The 16,315-nt window shown below is 29.8% G+C and overlaps 1 protein-coding gene across 1 annotated transcript; it reads left to right on the top strand.

Moving 5' to 3' along the window:
- Positions 1-5,675: 5,675 nt before the first annotated feature.
- On the top strand, positions 5,676-8,371 carry LOC123904939 (serine/threonine-protein kinase AFC1-like). The gene is made up of 7 exons (XM_045954545.1): positions 5,676-5,734; positions 6,816-6,891; positions 7,099-7,255; positions 7,443-7,507; positions 7,603-7,700; positions 7,792-7,894; positions 7,970-8,371. Exons 1-7 carry the CDS (start codon positions 5,676-5,678, stop codon positions 8,117-8,119), a joined length of 708 nt encoding a protein of 235 aa, XP_045810501.1. The 3' UTR covers positions 8,120-8,371.
- Positions 8,372-16,315: the final 7,944 nt, after the last annotated feature.

Here is a 16,315-nt window from a genome sequence, read left to right on the forward strand (position 1 = left end):
AATGAGAGCTTATATTAATTACGACATCGACATATTGCCAAATTTCTTTTTATATTATCAAATAACTTTTTATAAAATAATTCTTTCTTTTTATATTATTAACTTATGTGTATATTCATTTATTTTTTAAATTGTTTTATCAAGAACAAATTTTCTGTGTATGATAAATATTTTAAAATTTTTTAATAGTTACAATTATTAATTTCTTTATCGTTAAGCATGAAGGAGAAGGAGTGCACTGTGTTTATTTTAAGCAAGAAGGAGTGCGATGTTATCAGTTTTGTTTCTTCCTGTTGCCGGAGAGAGGAGTAGTAGCTACTGCAAAAGTGTTTTAGAGTGAGACTTTAACCGCAACAACTCACATCATGTGATAAATTTTAATCTTATCACAAAAGGCATATTTTTACTATATATGTCATCATATTTCAATTCTAGTTTATAAAAATACATTTATATATGTGAAAAACTTATGTAGATTAATAAGCTTAAGCTACTGAAAAAGTTAATAAATTTATGATTTAATCAAAGTACAAATTTTAATATATAAATAATTACAATAGTAAAAATATTATTCATATTAACTTAAATAGGTCGGCCTAGTAGGCTAAAATACTTTTTTAATGGCATGTAGCCTGATCTATTTAACTAAATAGACTTATAAAAATATCTTGGACTCAGGCTATGCTAAGCCATAGGCCCGTGTAAGTATATTGAGAGATATATTTGAAAAAATAATAATAATTGCATTTAAAAATTTGTAGAGGGTTTATATATTTAGGGATACTTTTTTTATAAAAGGTTCCCATAATTAGGAACAGAGGGAGTAATATTTAATACCAAACATAATTACAATATCAAAATATATGGTTAAATCTAAAAGATTACTTCAAATATTTAGTTATATTGATAAGTCCAAAGTTGGTATTTTTTTAAACTCTACGTACTTAGAACATCCACAATTGAGCACTATAACTTTGAGTACTTAAATGGGTCTCATATAGACACATCATTAATTTATTATATTTTAATAATAGTACCTAATAGGTACTCAAACCCTCCAATGAAGCACTCCTTAAAAAGTTCTAAAATGGGTCTCATCAATAACCTCACATCATTACAATAACTTATTATTTAATTATCTATTTTATAATATAAATTGATTGAATGATAAAATTACAAAATTAGTATGTACTATTTTTTTTATAATTCAAAAAAATAATTAAAATTTGAAATTTAATTTAAAGTAATATTGTCAAATTTTAAGAATTACTCAATTAAAAAATAATTTAAAATAACATTACATAATTTCAAAAATTGTGCTTTTGTGATGTACCAAAAAAAATTGTGTTTTTTTATAAATATTCATTAATTCAAATTGAATATATAAAATAAAGTGGGTCCCATGAAAAGAATATTTTAATGAAAAATAAGATGGGTCCAAGAGGAGATAAAGAGTTCTTATTTTAGAAGTGGTACATAATAAATACTCAAATTGGTGGTACTTCAATGGTAGTACCTAATAAGTATCATAAGTACCTAATAGGTACTACACCATTGAAGATGGTCTTATTAGCTAATTTTTATTTGTGTGTTTCCAACACACACACACACACACACACACACACACATATATATATATATATATATATATATATATATATATATATATATATATATACACACCGTAAGTTTGTATGATTTGATTGAAGTTCAATATTTTACCATTCCTATTTCTCAAAATTGGCACCAAGCTCAACTCTATCCGACCTAGAAGTTAAAATGAGTTGTATTAATATTTTATTTGCTTATAAAAAAGTCACTTTTATTTAGTTACAAACATTGTATTTAAAAGTCATATTTCAAGTAACACACATTGTTCTGATGAAACTTATTTTAAGGAAAATACAAAAAGTCGTATTTCTCATTATTATATTTGACTTTTATTAATAATTGTGATTTTTTTGTTTATAATAGAATTTAATTTATATACACCATCGGTATAAAATTATCTTACACATACATTCAATAATATATTGATATCTCATATAATGTGTTTTAAATCACATGACATATAACATTCATTAAACGACATGACAACATATTATTATATACATGTATAAAATAATTTTACATTAACAATGCACATAAATTAAACTCGGGATGGAGGGAGTAAGCTTTTTTTTTAAGTAGGAGTAAGTTTTTTTTTACAAAAGAATTATGAGTAAATTATTAGTTTTTTTTTTTTTGACAAAAGAAGTAGGAGTAAGTTATTGGAGATTGGAAAAAATCAAATAATGGAGGGAACTTTGACATTTTTTAATTTGGCTCTTCATAGATGATTTAGTGGTTCAAAGGTTGTCCTTGTGCCTTGAATTGATCAACTAAGGAAGGTAATAATTTACGTAAAGTAATAGTGCTAAAAGGTGATTGTTTTCTTCGGTAACCGAAGCCTGTGATCAAGGTAGGGGTAAATCCTAATCTGCTTTTATTAAATGCATAGGAGAGACTGGTGTGACTAATGTGAAGTTGGTGTGGAACAGGGACAATAAGTCGTAGTTGAAGAAATGAGAAATTGACATATATAAAGGAGGTTAACAAAATAAATTAAATGAGAAAATGTAAATTTGAAATATACCTAATAGAACTTACTTGATCATGCCAACGAACAATTGAACACGTGTCTCTTTCGGTATTTGAAAATAGAGGGATTGAAAAACCAAAAAAAAAATAGTAGGATTAAATTGGCCATTTTTTAGTAAAGACCCTTATAATTGAAGTTAATATTGTTGGATGTTAAGACCCTACTCGAGTTGCAATTTATGGAATTAGATTAGGTGCATTCAAATTTTTAGTGCAGTTATTTGATAGGCGTCCGATCACGATCGGACAGTTTAAATAAATATTGTAAAAAATACCGTTGTTAAATCATGATCGTCCGATCTTGATCGGACGATCATAAAGTGATTGACTGCATGACTACACAGAATCCGGGTCCGCAATTTATAGATAATGTCTTGTTGTAACTAATGTAAAAAAAATTATTTTAAGAGTTTTTTAATTTTTATTGTTTAGGACATATGTTTATAGTTTAATTGTTGTGCACTTAAATATGTAGAAAGATTTTTTACACATACATTAATGATGCGTTGCCACATCATGTGTTTTTAATTACCATACATGATGTGTCGGTATATTATTGGACGCATGTGTAAAATAACTTTACACTAACGGTGCATATAAATTAAATTCATATGTTTATTAACGTGAATGCAATATAACAAACATTGAAGCCCAATTATTTACCATTCGTCTACCACTATTGCTCAAAAACATGTAGTGCATGTATCTAGTCTATAATAAAAATGATCAGATATATCGGTTATTCAATGAAATTTGAATGTGAACTTTTGATTATAATTTGTTTATTAACAATAATTTTAAATTTATATATGCGATAACTTGTTTCGTCGCGTTAGTTTAAATTATAATTAGTCCGATACGAATTAGTAGTATTTAGCTTTTCCTAAATTAAAAAACACTGTAGATCGGCATGCTTCAGCAGGATTAGATGAATATCATGTAAATGACATTTGTTGTTGTCTTTATTGCATTGGATAAGTCTTATCAACTTACTACAATTATTTAATAAAAAAAATATATGTTTACTTTATAAATCACAAATATCTTAAGTAATTAAAAAATAGAAAAGTTTAACTATATTATTATGGCACATGTTAACAGACTCGATAAAATAAAATCTTAAAAATGATACATTCAATTTTTTAAAAGTCAAAATAATATTTCTCTTTCCAATACAAAATTTTCACTTTTAGATTTCTTAAAACAATGATTATATATTGAGTAAAAAAATTGACTATATTGATTCAAAAACAAAAAAAATGAATTATATACAATTTAGATAAATTAACATTTAAATTAGTTAGGTAAACTGAGTTATATATTTATATTTGAAATTTAAACGAAATCGAATTTATAGGGAGAAAGTGAGGGAAAGGAGAAATTTGAATTTTAATATGCAAAGTAATTAAAATCAACGAAGTAGTGTTCAAGAAAAAATGAAAATAAATAATGAGATTGGATGTGTTAGAGCATAAAGTATGTGTTTGGAACAACTTCTATATCACCTATACGCACGTCTAAGTTCTTGGAACGTGAATTAGTAGTAAATTGAGATGTTTGGCTTTAATATATATGAATTGCTTTTATCCTTGAACGTGCGTTTCCGTGAAGCTTCAATTCCTAGCTTCTCCGTTGGACCAAAATCAATTATCTTCTTTATGCTACAGTGCTTATTATATTTTTACCAAAATACCACATAGTACTATAGTAGTTGTTTGAAACTAATATATTTATTTATCTTTTATAAAAAATTATTAAAATTTTATATTTTAAAAATACTCGTCGAGACAAATTGAATATCTTATACGATAATATTTATTTTTATATAATAGTAGAAAATTACGACCAAAGTAGATTATATAAATAGTGCGCATGATTCCCAAACGACAAATAAAAAGAAAGTATTTTTAGTAAGTATTTTGCCAATTTATTAAAAAAGTTTTTTTAGTAACCTAGTGACTATAAATTTCATCTTAAAGGTGAATAAGTTGAGTGTTCAGACTTTAAATCCCGACTTCCATATAATATATGTAATGTCCCTAACAACTGAATTAAGCTCATGGGAACTATTAAAAAAAAAATTCTAAAAATAATTATATATTAAAGAAGAAAAGTTGCATTAAAAAGTCCCATTTTTTTATATAATTTTGTACCACCTATAAATAAATTACCAGAAAGCAAAAAAGAAAATACATATACAGACAAACATGAAATTTATAGATACACTTATATAAAACCCATTTTGGTAATTAGTCACCCTAAAAGCAATTTTGATCTAAGTTAAGCAAACAGTATAAATTGGTGAAAATCACTTTTACTGAATGTATCCAAACATAAATCAATTCTGTTCAACTCACTTTTAACCAAACTCAATTTTCTTAAACTCAATTCTATCAAACTCAATTCTCTTCGCCGCCAAACCAAACATACATAAAGTAGTATGCTATTTTTCCATTGGGTTTGTTTCATTTGCAGAAAGTAGTACTTTTGGAATGGAAATTGGACATAGTAAGACTTGTGGAGTGATTTTTTTTACTGTGACAACTCAAATGTTGCAGGAAAAAGGGCATAGGGAAGGTCAATATTCTGACCTTGATTGAAGTAAAATAGAATAAGTCAAAAAGATATTCCTCTTTGGAGTATAACAATAATTCAAAAATTTGTAAGGTAATTTTAAATTGGGTGCTGTTAACATGTGCATATAGGGCACATGTTAAGGTTTCTATAATTAGAAATTTGCATTTAATATTATAAACGAAATTAATGCTTAAAAGATATAATACACATGTTTCGAGAAAATATTTCTATACATGTATTCTTAACATGTGCCTTAGGTGCACATGTTAACATTTGCCTTTTAAATTTTATCAGCTTCTCCTGTAAATTTTATCGGCTACTTTGACTATCTTATTTTATAAATATATAAAGATAAATATTAGTATATAATATTTTGTTAGATTTGTATCGATATTTCAAAATATCAACTTTTAATAATTTTTAATAATACACAATGAAAGATAATAAAGTTCTAAATTATGGATCGGCAGGTGTGCACCAATACAACTTCGACACTTACTTTGGGATGGAGGGAGAAGTAAAATACTCACTATGTCCCAAAATAAATGACCTATTTTGACCACCTTAACGTTTGCCGATGTACAAAAATATTTAATCATAAATATTTTAAGCTATCTATTATTAAAAATTATATATTTTAGAAATATTCATCGAGATAATTCAAATATCTCATATGCTAATATTTGCATATACATATTAGTAGAAAAATATCGTCAAAGTATATCATATAAATATTAATCGTCAAAGTTATGGATCGACGTGAAACGATCAACTGTGTCACTCTTTGTTGGGACATAGGGAGTAGTACGCAAAGTAAATATTAGGTCATTTATTTTGAGACGGATGAAGTATAAAAAAAAAAGTAGTTTTTTTTTACATAAAAATAAATTAAATAAAAGTCAACCTCTTTTATTACTTTTCTTTTACGGTTGGTGAACCGTGAACCTGTTTTCACTATTACTACTATTATTTATTTATCCCTTAGAGTAGGAGTACTTACTTTAGTACATGGTTATAAATTATAATAAACTTTTACATAGGATTAAACAATCTGCACTCAGTTCGTCAAAAAAATAAAACAATCTGCACTTTAGTACAACAGTGTGATGTATATCACACTTCAACATTTAACATTATCTCTTTCGTTTTTCTTTCTCAACTCAAACGCCTTCTTTCTCTCTTTCTCTCTTGGATATCTCCAAACTCAACCCAAACACCCAATTTCCGGCCAATTTTTCCGGTCACCTTTATGCAAAAAAAATTACATAGTTTTCATCTTCTCATTATTCTCAATATTTCTGTCCAAATAGATTTTTAAAAGGAGCTTAGCTTGAAAAATGGTTCATTCTCCTCTTCATGTTTATTTCAAATAGATTTTACACATTACAATTTGATTGAATTTATGTACTCCTTCCGGTCCTAAATATAAGAGAAAATTTACTTTTTAGATACATTGAGAATGCAATGTATCTAGCCTATAATATAAATCAAATACATTAAATTCTAAATAAATCTAAAAAGTAAATCCTCTCTTATATTTAGGACCGGAAGTCCAAGTACGCATTTTATTAGATACATTGAGAATGCAATGTATCTAGCCTCATCCACACTGACTTGAAGCCTGAAAATATACTTTTTATTTCCCCAGAATATGTAAAAGTGCCTGACTACAAGGTATTTCTTCCTTCTCTTTTTTTGATTGAATTATATATTTTTTTTATTGATATTTCTTCTTTCTCTGTGGTCAATTTTAAAATTGTATTTTTCTCGGTTCTTCAAAAATGTGTTTGTGGTGGTGGAGCTATGATTCTGCTTTACAACATCACATGCCTAAACGTTTGCTAAAGCTTTGTCAAATTATCACAAAATCTTAAACCGCAGGTCATGTTCCGGTCACCAAAAGAGGGAACCTCTTATAAGAGGCTGCCAAAGTCAAGTGCAATTAAGGTTATCGATTTTGGTAGTACGGCCTATGAGCACCAAGATCACAACTATATTGTCTCTACTCGCCATTATAGGGCACCCGAGGTTATTCTTGGTAAGTTTCTATTTCTCCTATTTTCTTGGTAGTATGGCCTATATTGTCTCTACCAGGCACTATCAAACCAAGATCACAACTATATTGTCTCTACTACACCTATGATCTTCGTATTCACAATTTTTTAAAGCTTTTATTCTTTTGATACAGTTCAAAAGTAATTGTAGCTTGTTTAATTTTTTTCTAGGTCTTGGTTGGAATTTTCCTTGTGACATATGGAGTATTGGTTGCATTTTGGTTGAGTTGTGTTCGGTATGTTGAGGTTCTCAATATAGTGATTCATTAGCCATAAAATTTGATCAAAATATACTACATGAACAATGTTATGAACTGCAAAACGGTTTCAGGGAGAAGCTTTATTTCAGACGCATGAAAATTTAGAGCATCTAGCCATGATGGAGAGGGTTTTAGGCCCAATACCTCAGCACATGTTGAAACGAGTAGAGTGCGTACCATTCCAAATTAATGAATTAGTATTGTTTTGATTCATTTGTTGATATTCTCTAACTGCTCTGTCTCTTGCTTTCCTTGCACAGCCGTGCCGCAGAGAAGTATGTCAGAAGGGGTAGACTGAACTGGCCTGAAGGAGCAGTCTCTCGAGAAAGCATCAAAGCTGTCTTGAAACTACCCCGTCTTCCTGTCTGTAACATAATTTAGTTATCCAGCACAATTTTTTCTTATTTTCCACATTCTAAGTGTTTTTTTTGCTTCCAGAATCTGGTGATGCAGCATGTGGATCACTCAGCCGGAGAACTTCTTGATCTCTTGCAGGGTCTACTTCGGTTTGACCCCATCAGCAGGATGAAGGCTCATGAAGCACTCAGGCATCCCTTTTTTACCGGGGAGCATTACCCGAGGTATTGAATATAGGGTTCATCACGTCATCGGCAATAGATAATTGGTTGTTGTGTTGTGTTTGGCTATAGATAACCGAAACATCTGTAACTGTAAGTGTTCTTTGCTTGTTGGTTCTTTTTTCTTGATATATCACCGAGTGTGGGGGGTTAATTACCCCTTTATATTTGCCTACTTTTGTAGATAAATTTATTGTGGAGGATATTTCTCCATCTCCATTTTTGTACCATTAAAATGTAATTATAAGCATTTTATTTTCGACGCGATTCTGTTTTACCAACTTGACTGTGTGGTGATTGACTAGATATTGAACTTGTAATTATCACTTATTCCCTCTAGTTTCAAATATAAGCAAAAAAAACGGTTTCAAGATTCATTGATTATTCAATGAATCTGGAAAGCAATTTTTTTTGCTTATTTTTGAAACCAGAGGGAGTAAGTCATTAACAAGAGATGTTTAAGGAGAATTTGGCTTACAAGTTACACCCAGGTCCCAGTGGCTGATCTTCAAGCTAAGGTGTGTTTTGTCTGTGCTTAGAGATTCTTACCTATTTCAGGAGTGTCATGTTATTTTACTAAAAAGTAAGAGTAATATACACATAGCACTGCATAAGTATTCCCCTTGCTAGATTTAAAATTATTTATTTTCAAAATTAGATTTAGATGATTTCAAATCTCTCTAATGAAGGATATTAGAATTTGAGTTGTTTTCATTAAAATAAAATAAAAAATGAGACATGTCTTGGAAAGTGTATTGCTAAAGAAGAGAAGCAGAAGGCTAATATAATACTATGGCTCAACAAAATGCATCAACAGGCAAAAGGAACATAGTTCTTGATTTAATGGTCTAATCAAAATTTGGTAATAATTGTTTTTCTTTTGAGCAAATTATGATTTTTTAAATATTTTATTATATTTTAAGTCTTCACAAATAATAATAATATTAAAAAATGGAAAAAAATTACTTTTTTTATTAAAGAAAATGTAAATAGAATATTAAATAATAAATATATAATATTGTTAAAATATAAATGGAATTGTTGTGCTTTTTCTTGTAAACTTATTTATTCAATTTTTTATATTTCAGTGACAAATAATGGTCTCGTGTATAATTTTTAATCAAAAAATTGGAAATTTTATTAGAAATATTTAGGATAATTTAGTAAATTTGATATTTAATAGAAAGATATTAACGATATTCTCATTTTATGTATTCATTTTATGTTGGCGGGTTTCTTTGTATGTGTTGTCCGGAAATAGGAGGACTCAATGATTATTCGTTCGTCATAACCAAAAGAAAAAATATGATGTAACATTGAAGGAATCACTTGTAGTTTATAAAACTCAAAATAGAGTATATGAAAAAGACCAATGAATATACTCTTAGTAATTTGTGACTACTTGTAACTACTTTTAACAGACTCCAATTAATTTTAATAAAGTCCGATTTATTTTTAAGATTTCATTTTGAATTCTTATTGATCAATAAATTTTAGGCTATGTTTGAAAGTTTGGAGAGAAAAAGAAGAAAAGATTTCAACCGGAGTGCTTAATAGCTTGGATCCCTATAATAGAGATGGCAACGGGCGCCCGTGGGTGCGGGTGTGACACTTACCAAACTCACACCCGAAATCATCACCCAAACCCAGAGGTTGTTCGGGTGGCAAAACAACACCCATGCCCACATCCATTGGGTTCGGGTTTTTTCCACCCAAACCCGCAGCACATTTGAAAATAATTTGCAAATTTAATAAATTAAATTTCAACATAAACTTTAAATTAAATTACAACTAAAATTAAGGTCTTCCAAGGAAATTCAAACATAGACTTTCAAGAAATTACAACACAGACTTTCAAGAAATTAAATTACAACTAAAATTTAAGGTCTTCCAAGGAAATTGAGGGAGACTATGGGGGTAATTAGGTAATTATAAAATATTTCGGGTGGGTGTATGAGTTTCGGGTGTGGGTTTGACTGATACTAAACTCACACCCATATTATCGGGTGTCACCCGAACCCAAACTCAAACCCAGTCAAATCGGGTTTCGCCCGTTGACTTGGGTTTAGGTTTGGGTAGGTCTCTCGGGTTTGAGTTTTTTTTGTCATCCCTAGGTAGTAGGTAAAACATCTTCTATTATTATTATTATTGTTGTTCTAATAACACACATCATTCAATAAAGGGTAAATAGAGTTTTACCCCCCTGCAAAATACGTGAGATTTGCTTTACCCCCTGCAATTTTATTTTTTTTGATTACCCCCTTGTAATATCAAGATTCCATCATTTACCCCCCAATAGACACTTAGGCTTTAGAATCTTTACTTTTGATGATGTGTCAAGCTTAGTTGGAATTTAATTTTTTATTATTAATTTTTAATGCCACATGCAATTTATTTTATAAAAATATAATTTTCTTAAAAAATCAAGATAATAAGTTATATATTTTTTTCCCTGATTTAAATTTGTTTTAACTAAACTCAAATAATATTTTTTTAGTAAAAAAAAAAAAAACTAAACAAATTATTTTCTCACGCTAACTTGTCTCCTTCACTTCACCTTCATCTTCTTCTTCCCAATCTTAAAAATCATTCCTTCTTCCAATTCTCAAATTCAATTCCATCATCGCACCACTTTTCCCCTCTCTCATAATTTCTATTCAAAAGATAACTTAATTCAACCAATCAATTTTCAATCACCAAACCCTAATAATATTGGAAGGTGCGAGCGCCACTTTACGGCGACGACAATCTTGGATTTTCTGTTTCACATTGTTGTTGCTAACATCTATACAAAACAAAAGTTTGATTTTATTATTGATTATACTGCAAAACTTTTGCTCCAACTTCTTTGTGAACTATTGAGATTTTTTTGTTACTATATGTTGTGCAGAATGAGGGGAAAAAAAGGGGAAAGTGAAATCCAAAAATAATTGAGTAAGAACAAAGAGAAACTCTTGGGAAGAAGAGGAAAAGTTTTGTTTACTCATTGGAAGCAGAAGTAGGTTTGAGTAGCAGTTTTGATTTTTGGGTTTTTTGGGAAGAAGAAGCAGATTTGACGTTTGAGAAGAAGCAGGTTCTGTATTTTTTGGGAAGAAAAAAAAGCAATTATCAGTGAACTTTGATTTTCTAGATTTATGGGAAAAGGAAAGAATTATATTTATAATTGGATCTTATTATGTCTTCAAAAAAAAAATTGGATCATATTATATAATTATATATTTATATTAATAATTTTTTTAATTTCTTTTCTTTTAAAAAAATAATTATTAAATTATGTGACACAAATTATTTTCATAAAAAATGAATGAAAAGCCACATAGGCGTGCTACATCATCAATTTTGTCAAGTCAGCGTCCAACTAAGCTTGACACATCATCAAAAGTAAAGATTCTAAGGCCTAGGTGTCTATTGGGGGGTAAATGATGGAATCTTGATATTACAAGGGGGTAATCACAAAAAATAATTTTGCAGGGGGATAAAGCAAATTTCACGTATTTTGCAAGGGGTAAAACCCTATTTACCCTTCAATAAATTCAATAAGATATGCCCTATTTTCACTTTCACCCATAGTTATGTTCCTTACCTCTGAGTAGTAGGTCTGAATTTTTATATGTCTGTATTATATACAAAAGGCTTTGATAACAAAAATATTTTTAAGGATTATAGCATATATATACTTTCAAAATATTATTCTAATTAAGCTAAATACTAGTAAAATAACATGCCAGATTTTTTGTAAAAAGAACGGTCAGATTTAATATTTTAAATAAATATCCTTTAAAAAAAAAATCGAGTAGCCTAGTAGATAATTGAGGTGTCTTAGGTTCGAATCTCGATTCTTACATATAAAATGTAATGTCCATATCAACTGAGTTAAACTTATGGATTACATTCTTAATTCCTCTTTAGTTGTGGAACAAAGGTGTTATTTTGCAGTTACAAAAATAACTCAAAGGACAATGCAAAATGAACATACGTAAAAACTAATTGTGCAAATTAAATGTAATAAAAAAAATATCAATTTGAGGAGAAAAAAACAACTTATAATAAGACCAATCCAAAATGAAAGTCAAACTTAAACATAATTTTGTCTTTATTTAAGAAAAATTTCCTCTATCCAATCTACCTCTTTTTTTTGTTTGTAAAAGAAATATAAAATATCATAGAAATTCATACACAATACAAAATTTCAATTTCAAATATAGGAGAGTGGAACGTTGTAACAAAAAATAAAGTAGGAGAGTGGGTGAGCTTTGGCACCGTATAATGTTGTGGACACGAGAGAGTGAGTACCTAGAAGGAGACTTAGTAGAGGACAAAGTAAGGGTTGTTGAATAAGTATATTAATATTAATTATACTAAAAATAATAATAAGGTTGTAATGTAGAGGAGTGCTAGTAACACACTCTTTAATAAACACACTCTAACACACTCTTTTTTATTGGTTAAAATTTATATGGGACCCATAAAAGTTATATGGGTCCACATTTTTTTATGGGACTCATGTGAATTTCAACCAATAAAAGAGAGTGTGTTTGTTAAAGAGTGTGTTGCTAGTATTATTCTTGTAATGTAATAAGGATGTAATGAAAAATATGGGATGATGTGAAGAGACGTGTTTACGAAGAAGATTATTCTAAAGGCGGCTTCTAGTTGCATCGCCACCCTTTTTTGACCCTTTGTTATTTTAATTCATTTTCATGCACTTCTTCTTAGTAATAGAGTTAGCAATTTCCTATTTTATTTTTAAATACTAATATAATGTTTATTTCTTTGAACCGAAAAATTCACTCACACAAGAACAACCCTCCCTCCTTCCTTGACCATACATGAAAACGACTGCATATTTATATAGTTTTGGCATTTGCCTGAAAACTACGTACGATATGTATATGTATGATAATGGTTATGCTTTTAAGTATTAGTAAGACACCCTTTCATAAAAAATATTGGTACGACACAAATATATATAAACCATTAATCTTGACCGGTCTTAATAACATGTCAAACGATTTTAGATTTTTATAAAACTTAACATAAATGATCTATACGATATAAGTTTTCAATCCAACGGTGGATTTTGTAAAATTTGTATTCGTTAAAGCGTTATTGAGCAGTGTAACATTACTCAAATGTTACAACGATGTAATTTGATATCTCCCCATATATATATATATATAGGGTAAAAAGTGTTTTTCGTCATTTTAATTCGGGTAAATTTAGGTTTTAGTCTCTAAAAAAATATATTTCGTTTTGCCTTTTTAATACAAGATTCCTTTCATTTTAGTCTTTCGTTTAGACATGTCACACAAAAATGATGACATAGCATGCATTTAATCTGCCACGGGTACAAGGAATGATGATTTTACATATATATTTTTCGGGCAAAGTATGATTTTTGTCCCTGTAATGTGGGTGAATTTGGATTTTAGTCCCCTAAAAAGAAAATTTATTTGTTTTCCTTTGTAATATTAGATTTGTATCGTTGTATTCTCTCTCATTTTGACACATCACACAAAAAAGTTGACATGACTTCTATCTATTGACTGGACCACTGTCATGTCTGTTTTTAACACTGATTCAATATTTTTTAAATATGTTCTCTCTCTAAACTTACCAAAAGGAACATAGATTTTTCTTCTTTTGCCAAGAAAAGGGACATAGAATAAAATTTCTTCTCTCAGACGACCCTAATATACTTGTAGAGAGTTTTCATCTTTTATAAAACGATTTTAGGTCTTTGAAGTTAAACCTTCTTATAGACTGTTGTTCACTCCAATGCGCCTCTAGGGCGTGTCTATGTTATAGTCCTCCTTTGTGCTAATGACCCATATGGACCTGATCCATTGCAAAATGAGCCTAGGTCGAATCCAAAACAAAGTCCTTCGAAAAAACCTACAAGTTAAACATAGTAAAAAATCATTCTAAGATGTATACATAAATTTGTGGAATAATGAAAATTGTTTCAAGAAGAAGTTCTCACTAACAAAAAATTACAGGGTGCAACACTCTTTGTTCATATGTCCTATGATTCAAAGATCAATTGCATTGATTTCATCTTCTTCACTCCAAATTTGGTTCGTATTTCATGCCCAGAGTTTGTTTTAGCAAATAATATGTCCTTGCAACACAAACTCTAATATATATCGTCTTTCATTTGAGTGCAACAGTTGCAACCTCGTTGTGTACCTCCTCACGACTACTTGTTTTTTGTGGTTTTGTGAGTTATTATTGAATTATTATTAATTAATTATTTATTTTGCTTTAAATGTTTTATTATAATATCTAGATACTTGTAATTAATTAGTTTGTTAATTGATCTTTTTTTTTTTGATAAGATAAGGAATATAAAAAACTAAGGACCGACTACATAGGAACAAGCTTCCCTTAAGTCTTTATCAAAAAGCAAATTAATACCAGGACTAATAACATCTAACATAGAAGGGGAAAAATCTGCTTGATGATCCCTTAAAGCAAGAGCGTCGGCACAAGTGTTTGCTTCACGATGAATGTGATTTATACGAATAGTCGACCCTGAGAGGTTGATAAGGTTTATGATCTCCTGGAGTAGAGGTTGGAGATGAAAAATGGAGGTATGACGATTCTGGATCATATTGATGGCATGTATGGAATTTGTTTCAAGAATGACATTTTAAGTTGCATCTCTCTCATTATCTGAAGACCAAGGAGAATTCCTTTTAATTCTGCAAAGAGAGCATTTCCTGACCCAAGCTTACACATGAAACCTTTAACAAAGTTTCCATTGTGATTTCTGATAATTCCTCCGCAAGCCGCTTGACCGTGTACATACGATCCGTCTGTGTTTATTTTGAAAAACTCAGGAGGAGGCTTTGACCAATGCATGTATTTCCGGCACGGGTTTAGAGATCGAGATGCAAGAGGGGACTTCATCTCTTTTTCAATCTGATAAGCTATGTCTATGATTTTTGAAGTGAGATGCGTTGCAAGCTCTGTCTCTCTAGAAAATACTAGTTTATTGCGATCCTTCCAAAGAGACCAAACCGAAACACCAAAAAAAGTAGGTCAATCCGTGTTGCTAGCTCCAATATGTTTAGTAGTGATGTTCCATTCCAGCCAACCGTACAAGCCAAGACTGAAAAACTTGGCCCAATTATCTTCCGTGATGAACTGGTTCCAGTAGTTTTGAGCGTCCTCACAATCTCGAAGCATATACATTATGGTTTCCGGGTAAGATTGACATCTGGGACATGTATCATCTGTTGTCATCTGGCGGTGTGCTCTGACTACATTTGTCAGCAATGATCCATGGGCTAGCTTCCAAAGAACAACGCGAATCCTATTTGGACCTCGCCACTGCCAAACCTGATCAAACAAAGGACTAACATTAGTATTGTCATTATCATTACTACTAAGAAATTTATAAGCTGAGTTTATACTAAAATTTCAATCCGTGGACATATTCCAATTGGGAATATCACTATTTCCGACAATAGGTGGCTTCAATTTTGCAATCAAATTACAAATAGACTCTGGGAGACGAGTGGCCAACATATTCCAATTCCAATCCCCGTCTATCACATAACTAGATACAGAATACTCGATTTCACCGATAGGAATAAGGTTTGAGTATTGATCCTCCAAGACACCACAATTTGGTATCCAAATGTCCTTCCAGAAACGAGTTCCATGACCATCATTTATCATCCATTTGATGTGAGGGTTGACATGCTCCCATGCTTTAACAATAGCTTTCCAAATGTTTGAAGAGTTACTTCGAGCGATAATATTATGGATAGACAGGAAACCACAATTATATTTGGCTCTCATAACTTGAACCCAAAGCTTATCAGGATCCGCAAATCATTAGTTTACTAATTGAGTTCATATATATGACATCCAGAGCTTAATACTGTAATTAATATATTTGACATATAATATAATAAAAGTTTGATATATTAATTACTCAATATATTTAAAAAGTAATCATTCTTTTATATTAAGAATCGAAGAAAGTATAATAATATTTCATGTACTAGTTTATGATCTTTCTTAAGAGAAAAATATGAATTCTAATAAAGTTTTCTTTCTATCAATCTGTCATGCTTACTCATTCTAAATCCTAAGAGATGGAATATTCATCTCTTTTCTTTTTATGACATTTTACTCATCGACTTTTCCAAGTCTAATAATAAAAATCGCATTGATTACCATTTTTCATATGTGT

Source organism: Trifolium pratense, linkage group LG2 (assembly GCF_020283565.1).
Source record: "Trifolium pratense cultivar HEN17-A07 linkage group LG2, ARS_RC_1.1, whole genome shotgun sequence".
Classification (NCBI taxonomy): Eukaryota; Viridiplantae; Streptophyta; class Magnoliopsida; order Fabales; family Fabaceae; genus Trifolium; species Trifolium pratense.